The following is an 11,395-nucleotide window of genomic DNA, read 5'->3' as shown; positions in this document are numbered from 1 at the left end:
ACACCTGGAGGTCAGTCAGGTTGATTATGCAACAAAAGTCTCTCAAAAAGGAGGAAAAAATAAATAAAAGGCAAAACCAATTTATATCCCATTGATAATCTAAGAGTTTCTGAGTCATCACAATCCTTTGGGTCTAACTATATAGCTCTGGCTGACTTGAAAATGGCTACACAGGCCAAACTAGCCTTGAACTCACACAGATCTCCTACTTTCTACCTCCTAAGTGCTAGGATTAAAGGTTTATGTGTGTCACCTTCTAGTAACATTTTACACAGCCCTTTAACATTGGCAAATTTGATAGCTCCCCTCCCCCAATTCTTGTATGCCTATTTCTTTTTATGAGCTACCTACCCTCTCAACAAAGCTTTCCTAATCAGCTACTTTCTTACCAGGTTTTAAAATGTCCCTTAAAATGCTGCAGAACTTTAGCTACCATGTAGTAAATGGTATTCGAGCTCTCAGCACCTTCTGCAGGAGGTTCTGGACTGTGAAGTTAGAGGAAATACCATAATTTCCTCTAACTTGGAAGAATCTTGGAAGAATCTCCTTCATGAGTCTTTGAAACTGCCTGAAGAGGAATATTAGCCAACAAAATGGATCAGTGGGGAAAGGGTGCTTGCTGCCAAGCCTGATAATCTAAGTTAGGTCTCTGGGATCCACATAATAGAAGGAAACAACACACTGACATAACTTGTCCTATGACCTCCACTCACATAAGGGATTCTTATCTTCAATAGTAATCAGAACACAAAAGTGAACTGGTGAAATGTTTGATGAATACTGTTGTTTACTTTATAGACATTAATGTGGAATGCCAAATTTTGTAATTTTCCTAGAAAATTTCCAGTTTATGGTTTTATGTGTGAATTTGGCAAGAACCAATCAAGTGGCATTGTATTCTCTCTCTGACTTGGTTTTGAGAAAAGGTCTCACTATATATCCATGGTGACTTCAAACTCACAGTCCTACCTCAGGCTCTGAATGCCACACTCACAGACATGTGCTTATGTTTCTGGCTTAGTTACTCTCTTAATAAATTCCCAAGTGCATATAATATACTTTTTAAATCATTTTAATGGCACTAAACTTTAAATACAATTTGATGTAATCTTTACAGAACTTTTTCAAAAATGCCTTCCAATAAATTCTTCTATCAAAAACATAAAGGGCACAAGGCAGTCCAGGCAATGGTGGCTTAAACCTTTGATTCCAGAACTTGGGAGGCAGAAGCAGGTGGATGTCTGAGTTTGAAGCCAGCCTGGTGTACAGAGTGAGTTCCAGAACAGCTAAGCCAGCCCTTTAATTAGAGATTTTTCCCACTGAGTCCTTATGTTAGTTACTTTTCTCAATTTTGCCAGTTACCTAGCAAAACACCTTAAGGGAAGGATTTACCTTGGCTCACAATTGAGCGTTTAACTCATGATAGTAGAGAAGACATATTGGCCAGAGCATAATGTGGCAGTTAATTACAGAGTTCTCAGCCAGGAAGCAGAGGTAAATGGTGCTGTTAGCTCCCAGGCTTCCTTTCAGTCTAAACTCCTAGCCCACAAGGATGGTGCTGCCTACATTCAGGGTTGATCTTTCCCATTCTCTTAAACATTATTATTATTAGAAACACTGTATTCCCACATGTGTGTCCATGTATTTGTCCATAGTGATTCTAAATTCAATCAAGGTCACAATAAAAATTATAACCATCACAGTTCTATACAGTGAAACTGAATTGCCTCCTGCTAATATTGTGGGATAATTTATCAACATATTAATTCACATTGTTCTTAGTGTATCTTCTAGCTTTCTCCTTCAAGTCATTAGCCATACTTCTAAGTGTTCCTTCCCAGGGGCACAGAAATAAAAAAACTACTCTTGTTTTTCTTAAGGGATAGCTTTTTTCTTTTTAGTTAAACAATTTTAGATTTTGATCGTGTCCTTAGCTAGAGGTCAATTTTATTTATTTTTGTTCTTCCCCAATAATCTTTTCAACTACACATTGTAAATTGTTTCCATTGTTTTGAGAATTATATGGTTATATAATGTTTCATGGTTTGTAACTCTCTGACTTTAAACTCGTAACATTTCTGACCATAACCCCGTAACATAAACCTTTCCCATGATCACAAAAATACTGCAAAGTTCTGGTTTTTTCACATCACTTTCTCATTTGCCCTAAAAAAGTCTTTCTGTTTCTGGACTGAGCCACTTTCATTCTCCTATTCTTGAGAAGACTGTAAGGCTTGCATGGCCATGATTTTTTTTTCCTTGTAACATCTCAGTGTTAGCCCCTGGTTTTTAATAGCATAACAGTTTTATAAAGCCCTGGAAGGAATACTTGAAAGTGTGGTTAATGACGTAAAGGAGGAGGCTAGAAATTTACAGTCTGTCTCTGGGGCTTGGAAGGAGTTAAAGGAAAGACAGCAATGAGGAAGAGGCAAAGGCTGGAAAGCCATGGGAAAATCACTCTTAGCTAGAGCTTGCTCCCAACCAACCCCCCACCCCCAATTTCTGGAACTTCTTAGAAAGAGCCACTTTCCCTATTTAAATACTAATGAAGTAATTAACCTAACTGGACTATAGTTTCCCAAAATTATGTCATTATCTAAACATTACCTTCCAATTCAATGAGAAGTTTTCCTTTATCAGTGGATTTTTTTTTTCTTACTAGTAAAAGAAACCTAACCTAGTTTGATTGTCATATACATATAAAAATCCACAGTAATGGAATTGAGGAAAATTAAAAAATTAGTTACATATATTGAATGAGTAATTATTTGTAAACCCTTATAAGGAACACCCTTAGTTGAATCAATAGTGCAAAAACAGGGCGAGGAGCTAGCTCAATTGCTAACAGCTTGCTAGGCAAACATAAACACCTGAGTCCAATCTTCAGAACTCAGTTTTTAAAAGCCAGACATGGTAGTGCTTATAATTCCCACACTGGAGAAGATAAGACTTGCAGCTCACTGGCTAGCCAACTAAGAATACTTGGTGAGTTCCAGGCTAGTTAAAAAACCATGTCTTGCCGGGTGGTGGTGGTGCACACCTTTAATCCCAGCACATGGGAGGCAGAGGCAGGTGGATTTCTGATTTCGAGGCCAGCCTGGTCTACAAAGTGAGTTCCCGGACAGCCCGGGCTATACAGAGAAACCCTGTCTCAAAAAAAAAAACAAAAAACAAAAAACAAAAAACAAAAAACAAAAAACAAAAAACAAAAACAACCCCCCCAAAAAACAAAAAACAAAACAAAACAACAGCAACAACAACAAACCATGTCTCAAACATACAAAACAGTAAATATCACCTGAGAATTAACACTTAAGGTTGTCCTCTGATCTTTATATGCACAGGCTTATATGTACACAGGTACCCACGTACATGAACACAGCAACGCACACACATGAAAGACAAGATAAAACAATAATTATTTACCTTAAGATAGGTAATTGTGACTCTTTTTTTTTTTGGCATCTCTTATGAAATTTTAAATATCCAGATAAATTCTTGCCAAATTCTTCACACATTTCTCCATTTTGCTCAGGTAACATCTCTGAAGTCATACCTCTCTGGTCTAACTCTGTAGGGAATACAATATTCACACATAAACATTCCTGGAACTTCTCCATACAGGGCAGGAGAGATGGTTAATTTAGTATTGTGCTTATTACAGAAGCATGAGGATCAAAATTTGATTCCTAGAACTCCTGAAAAAAGCCAAGTGTGTTAGCATGTACTTTTAATGTCCGTACGTGGGAAGTAGAAATGGTGTGGTGACAAACACTTCTAATCACAGCAGAGTTGGGCAGATCTCTGAGTTTGACTCCAGCCTGGTCTATAAAGCAAGCTCCAGGACAGCCATGGATTCAGAAACATCCTGTCTTGAAACAAACAAACAACAACAAAAGAAAAATGGCAAACGTAGTGGGAGAAAGAAAAGGGGACTTGCGAGATACTTTAGTCAGTAAATGCCTGACATTCAAGCATAAAGACATGAGTTCCCAGCACCCCCTAAGAAGCTGCACACAATGGCATACTTGTAATACCAGTGCTGGAGAGGCAGAAACAGGGGGATCCCTGAGACTTGTTGGTCAGGCAGTCAAACCAAACCAGTGATCTCCAGGTCTTAGTAAGAGACCCTCCCTCAAAACAAGGTAGTCTACTCCTAAGGAATAATACTTAAAGTTGATCTCTGGCCTCTACGTGCAATTGTACATACATATAGGGCCACATACAACATGTTCACCAGCACATATAGACATGTGTCACATGTAGACACCAGCCTACACCACAAAAAAAGCAAATAGAAAGGAAGGAAGGAAGGAAGGAAGGAAGGAAGGAAGGAAAAGAAAGAAAGAAAGAAAGAAAGGAAGGAAGAAAGGAAGAAAGGAAGGAAGAAAGAAAGAAAGAGGAAGGAAGGAAGGAAGAGAGAGAAAGGAAGAAAGGACAAAAGAGAAAGGGGGAGAAAGGGGGAGAGAGAAAAGAGGGGTCTTTAGTAATTGGCCTTTGTGCAGTCTTCAATTGCATTGCGTGTCTTCATTATTGTTTGTTGGACTCTGCCACAAATAGAGAGACTGAAATTATGAAACAGCTGGAATACATTGGGAATGCCCCACCTTTGCCCAAGCTCTTCCTTTTTGGTTATCTCCTTAGACAAAGCTGGTGGGGGGGGGTGTAGCTCCTTTAATTCCACATCAGACATGAAGTATAATTGAAAAGCCTGGTCAAAGTCTTGCTGAGCCTGTTAAAAAAAATGTAAAATCTCATGTTGAAAAGAGATTTCACATCTCCAGCCAGCTGGATGAACAGGTTTTCTATCTGTACCACGTGTAGTCAGCTGTTCCGTAGTCTTTACGTCTTCACTGTGGTAAACAGGAAGTGGTATATCTTCTTGAGAAATTGCTCCATCTGTGGGGTAGAGTGAGACATGGAATAAACATAAAGATGATTTGCTTCCTATTCCACTTATTACTTAAAGAATTAAAGTCAATTTATGTTAGTCATTCTAAATTAAGTTCTGTATAAAATAGGAAAAGGTTGTTGACTTTATATGATATATACCAGTCTTATAGCTGGTCCTAACTTTAACTGTGAAAATGGGACCTGAAATTCCTCCTGGTTTAGATTTCCTCACAGAAGTCTAAAAAGATCAAAACATAGTAGAGAAGCTATAACTTAATATGTTTATAGCAGCTGGCAGACATTGATTACAGGATACTGTACAATTTGCCTTAGAACTATAAAGAATCCTAATATTTTCCTAGTTACTATAGTCATTTATGATTATTTAATAGGTTACTGCCTTCATATTCTGCTTATCACTAAATTAATTCATAAAAAGAAAAAGATGAACACATCTACTCTGAGCCATAGAGGCCAGATATAGCTTAAGGATAATTATACATTGGGTTTCTTAGTGACAAATGTAAATTAAAAATGACAATGCCCAATTTATTATATTCAAAGGAATGAGACCCTAGTCTCAGAATTTTGAGTACTGTTCAGTGGATGAAAATTATCCAGCAATTACACTATGTGATATCTAAGTCTAGGCAGATCACAGTTTTCTTTATCTCACAGGGCTAAAATGTGTTGAACATTATTATCTATGAAATATTACCTCAAGACATCAGCCTCCTGCTGTTCAAATGATTATCCAGGAATCTGTATAGGACCTATGCCTTTTACAGAAAGAAATCTGGGTGGATTACCTGCCTTTCCTCTGACAGTTTGTGTTCACTGAGTCCATCCATAGAAATAAAACTTGGAAGCTGGTCAAAGTGGCACATGCCTATAGCTCTAGCTCCTGCTGAGGCTGAAGGGGGAGGAGACATTACTCAATCCAAGAAGTTGAGGCAGCCTGGGTAACATAGCAAGACCCAATCTCAGAAAACAAGAAAAACAAAAGCAAGTCCCAGTGTTCATAAGGTTACCTGTCAGGCCTAAGTGAGGATGACCTCCAAATCTGTGTCCAGCACTCACATCATTATATTCCTGGCATATCAGAGAATGACAATCGCTGAAAAAGTAGAGCAGATGGAATCAACAGTGTCATCAAATTAACTTGGAATATTCCTTATCCTAGGGGATGCTCCTTTGTAACTGAATGTGGCACTGCCAAGCCAGAAGTATTCTCTAATTGTAGCTCACTTCTTGAAGAGGGGGAAGAAAATCTGGGCCAATCAGAGATTTTACTGGGGCAGAGCTCATCTTATGTAGGTCACGAGCCTCTGAATCCTTCAGCCTAGAAGATCACCAAAAGGCATAGAAAAAGAAAACATGCCTTTGATTTTAGTAATACGGACTAGAAACCACTGTCTCACCAAAACTTCTCAAAACACTTGTGATGCAATATATTCACTCAGATGAGACTAAAAATGCTGCATTTTGAAAAAAGCAGTCTTTTAAAACAGGTATCAATCTTCAAATCCTGTGTTCAGTGTCCTGTGGAAGATGACTAGATAACAAATACAAAGCTTTCTCCATCTTCTCTAAACTAAACTGCTCTCTAGCAGTTTAGTAATGTAACCTAGGGAAAGAAATCACTCATTTATTACACATATCTATTGTTGCAATTTTTATAGCCCAAATGTGCTTAAGAACAGATGATGATCCAGTGATGGTCCCTGCTTTTCTTCTTTGCATTTCTTCAAGGTTTTCATCAGTTTGGCATGTTCCTTCTCTCTCCTTTCCATCATGATTTTCATCTGCTTAATGCAATCAAAGCCTTATTCACCTCTCCTTCTACATCTGCCTCTCCTACCTCTGGAAGACCTAAAAGATATGTTTGGGCCAGGCAGTGGTGGCGCATGCCTTTAATCCCAGCACTTGGGAGGCAGAGACAGGCAAATTTCTGACTTTGAGGCCAGCCTGGTCCTCAGAGTGAGTGTTCCAGGACAGCCAGGGCTATACCCTGTCTTGAAAAATCTAAATAAATAAATAAATAAAAATAAAACAGCCTGTTTGTTTGGAGTTTCTTTTAACCTGATCATATTACAAAACATAACTTTAATATTACATAACTTTACCAGTTTTGGAAACTCTAAATAGAGGCTTTTAGAATCTTTAGCTCTAAAGCACTCCATGACAAATTTGCCGCTCTGATGCATGCCTTCTGTTTCTCCCAAATAAATCTGAGCTTATTTGGTCTCAATCTTGTCATTTTCCACAAGCTCTGTTTTCCTTTATCCATTTTTTTTTCTATCACTGGAGACTCAAGTATGTTTTTATTAGAAAACAAATCTGGATTTTCTTGACAGTTTATATGAAATACCCAGCAGAAGACTTCAAATACAGTGAACAATTTCTCTTTTTCAGTTATATTTACCTCCCTAAAAGCCAACAGATTAAGAACATACGTCATATAACACAAAGTTCACTAGTAACCTAATAGAAGTCTCTTTTGTACCATTAACTGGCCCTTGGTAAGTATCTTCCATTCTGTTCTCTCTTTAGCCAGTGTGTCAAGAGATAGTTTCCTGACTTCAGCCATCTCAGGAACAAAATCCACCTTGCTAGCAGAGACAAAATGTAGTTCATGTTCCCAGGCCCTGAAATTCAACTCCTATCCTTGCTTCTTCGGATATTTCATGTTTGTCTGTTAACCAGTAAAGGATCCAAAGAGGGAAGTTGCCATTATTCTGTTATCTAACTAGGCACATAAGTCCTAAATGTGCTGCCTGTATTAATTGACTACATGCAGCTTGCCCACTTCTTTGTTCCCTTATCACTCTAGATTCCAGGTCAGAGTCCAGAAGGGGACCTTCTTGGCAAGTTTCATCTGCATAATACAAAACATATGGATATGTGAACGCTATTTTATCCAGATGATTGACATCATGAGTACTTGGTTTAAGTCCTGGAGAACGTTTTACTGTGACATGTAATGAATATGCTTATCTTTCAATTGCAAGGCCCTATAAACCTCAGCAGGACAGGCAAACATGCAAACAGAGCAGATAAGCCAAACATATTCTTCAGGTTTCCATCCGTAGCATCTGTCTCCTTCCAAGTAGGCGCACTGTCACAACATTTGAACTATAGCAGATACACAGAAAGCACCAAGAGAGGTGGCTTCATGGTCCAGTGTTCCTGTGAAGGGAAACCAACCTGCTCTAATGCTTTCCTTGAGGCTACCCTCTTGAGCAGCAATTGAGAACACATGGTGCTCCAAAGCACTTTTCTGTCAATTTCTCTTTATTCCTTTAAACACTTCATGCTAAAGTGTCTAGCACATAAGGACACATAAACTACCAGTTCAAAGCCAAACAAACTCACTTAGTCCTATTTCATTTACATTCTTCCTGACAGTTAAGTATGTGCATGAAGCTGGGCATGGTAGTACATAGACACTGGGGCAATAGTGTTGAGAATTTCAGGCAGCATGGGCCACATAGCAAGACCTGCCTCAATAACCACAACTGTGACAAAATCATGTGTGTGTGTACTAGAAAGCCAAGCCAATGAATAATAGGATTCATAGAACTGTAGAGTGTAAATTTCATTGGCTTTTCTTATCAACAGTAAGGGTGTCCAAAGGCAGAATTGATGTATGTCATGGAGACTTTTTATGTCCAAAATTCTCCTGTCTCCATATCCCATGTGCTTGGATTTTAGATGTGATAGAGTATTCTCATACTTCTTGCAAACCTATCACAACATACAATGTGCAGTTAAACTTTTCTGAGACAATGACCTCTCTTTTAAACATAGTTTATAAGCAGTTCTCATTGATTTTTTGGGAGGAACAAGAGCTCATTCTGTAGCCCAGGCTATCCTAGACCTGTCTGTGTTGCTCAGATGGTCTTGAACCATGACAGTCCTGCCTCAGCCTCCCTAGTGCTGAGATTACACCTTCCAATGGTTTATGCAGCTACCTCATCACCCACAAGAGTTTAGCAGACTCAGGTTCACAGCAAGGCCACTGGTACAGGCGATTTTTGAAGGGGGAAAAGCAACATGCTTTGCCTATGGACAGACAGGCAGTGGGAAGACACACACAATGGGTGGAGACCTGTCTGGTAAAAGTCAGAACACATCCAAAGGGATTTACACAATGGTTTCTCAGGATGTCTTCCTTCTGAAGAATCAGTCTCCATACTGGAACTTAAACCTGGAAGTTTATGTGACATTCTTCGTAATCTACAATGAGAAGGTGTTTGATCTGCTCAACAAAAAGGCCAAGTTACATGTGCTGGAGGACAGCAGGCAGCAGGTGCAGGTTGTGGGACTGCAGGAGTATCTGGTTACCTGCGCTGATGATGTCCTCAAGATGATCAACATGGGCAGCACCTGCAGGACTTCTGGACAAACATTTGCCAACTCCAATTCCTCCTGCTCCCACGCCTGCTTCCAGGTTCTTCTTTGAGCTCAAGGAAGATTACATGGCAAATTCTTTTTGGTGGATCTGAAGGAATGAATGAGGGGCTGACACGTCTAGTACTGACCGGCAGACTCACATGGAGAGTGCAGAAATTAACAAGTCTCTCCTGGCTCTGAAGGAATGTATCCAGGCTCTGGGACAGAAAAAGGCTCATACACTGTTCTATGAGAGCAAACTGACACAGCTGCTGAGGGCTTCGTTCATTGGGGAGAACTCAAGGACCTACATGACCACCATGATCTCATAAGGCATAAGGTCCTATGAATACATGTTCAACATGCTGAGATACACAGACAGAGTCAAGGAGCTAAGCCGCCACAGTGAGCCCGGTGTAGAACAGTCAGTTCAGATGGGAACAGAAGTGATGGAAGCCAGCTCTAATGGGACTTCTCTGGCTGGCAATGAAGAGGAGGAGCTGTCTTCCCAGATGTCCAGCTTTAATGAAGCCATGACTCAGATCAGGGCCCTGGAAGAGCCCAGGGAGATCACACAGCAAGGACCAAGCTGGCTTGAGCTCTCTGAGATGACGCATCAGCCAGGCTATGACTTGGAGACCTTTGTGAACAAGCCAGAATCTGCCCTGACACAGCAGGCTAAGCAGGCTAAGTACTTCTCAGGCCTTCAAGAAGTCATCAGGGCCTGCGCCTAGCCGTGCAACTAGAAGAATAGGCTAACAAATAAATAAACACCAAGAAACAGCACCAATGATGACTTCAAATAAAGATCTGTTTGATAACACGCTAGCCTCTTCCCTTCCCCCAAAAACTTTGGGCACCTTCTGGCTTTGGTTAGGAACTGAGTTGGACAGATTGGGTAAATGTCAGGTTCGGGACATCATGCCCAGGAAAGCTGAGGAGAGACGATGTCCTTGGTTTGGAGCAGGAAGGAGTTTTAATGACTGCTTCCTCTTCTCCCCCTGTTGAAAGGGAGTGCCGTTTGGTTGGTTTCCCTGTAGAGAATCCAGCTGCTGGTAGAAACACTGTTAGGTGCAGGCTCTGGAAGAGAAGCAGTGCTTGTCTGCCTCCTGCTGCCTCTGGCCTTGCAGTATCACCCTTGGTCTGAGCACTCTCATGGTTTTATACTTTCAGAAAAAGGTTTAAAGACCTCTTTGGGTTTTTTTTTTTTGAAGCTTTTTATGTTCTTGCTAGTTATGTATTTATATGTTGTACCTAACAATAAAGAAAGAAGAAAAAAATAAATAGTTTACATTAGTTATAAGTACCCCAAACACAAATACTTTAAACTTTATCAAGACAAGATTAAATGCATATTTTAATAAAATTAAATCTAAAATATTTAAAATGATATTTATCTACTTTATGAGTATCTGTTATAATAAAACTGCACTAATTAACAGTTTAAATATCTTTTAATACATTAGTGTAACAGCAGCTATATTAGCAATAACATAGTGATCACATTTTATATGACATTTGAACTGTTCTCTTCTGTTCATGCCCCATTTAACAAATAAAACTTGAAATACAGTATGTATATTTACTATTGATATTGCAGCTCTCCCCAGAGAAATTACAACTAACTTCTGGAAGGACCTTCACTTTTCTATGATGTGACTTTCACCCATGTCAGAGATTTAGTCTTCTTCTGTTCATTTGATGACACTGTTCTTACTCCTATTAAGCAGATATTTTGAGATTAAGAAATTTTAGTAGCACTTAAAACGAAACACTAGAGGGCAGGTTGGGCACATAAGAATGACCTTATCTACTTTATACAAATGTGGGTGGGTTTGTTGGGTTTGTTTTTCATTAATTTATTTATTCACTTTACATCTCAATATCAGTGCCCCCCACCTCTCCTCCTAGCCGCTCTCTCACACAGCTCTCTCACACAGATCCTCCGCCACCCTCCCTTCCCTTCTCATGGGAGGGCTATTGTTTTGAGACAGCTTCACTAGGTAGGCTAATCTGGAACTCCCTTATAAAGGCCAGGCTGGTTGCAAACTCATAAAGATTGGTCGGCTTCTACCTCTGGAGTGCTGGGATTAAATGTACGTGCTAA

At 39.6% G+C, this 11,395-nt stretch overlaps 1 protein-coding gene and 1 pseudogene across 1 annotated transcript; one reads left to right on the top strand and one right to left on the bottom strand.

The window, feature by feature from the left end:
• Positions 1-385: 385 nt before the first annotated feature.
• Positions 386-8,070, bottom strand: Clul1 (clusterin like 1). The gene is given in 8 exon segments (XM_085829011.1): positions 386-485; positions 3,427-3,574; positions 4,489-4,735; positions 4,738-4,821; positions 6,142-6,235; positions 6,595-6,709; positions 6,712-6,765; positions 7,965-8,070. Coding segments are annotated over 8 exon segments (948 nt in total).
• A 787-nt stretch (positions 8,071-8,857) lies between these two features.
• LOC110309650 (kinesin-like protein KIF2C pseudogene) lies at positions 8,858-10,081 on the top strand (annotated as a pseudogene).
• The last annotated feature ends 1,314 nt before the right edge of the window (positions 10,082-11,395 follow it).

This window comes from Mus caroli, unplaced genomic scaffold (assembly GCF_978045245.1).
Source record: "Mus caroli unplaced genomic scaffold, Mus_caroli_1 scaffold_12, whole genome shotgun sequence".
Lineage (NCBI taxonomy): Eukaryota > Metazoa > Chordata > Mammalia > Rodentia > Muridae > Mus > Mus caroli.
The sequence above is the reverse complement of the archived record's forward strand: the minus strand, read 5'-3'. Positions and strand labels throughout refer to the sequence as shown.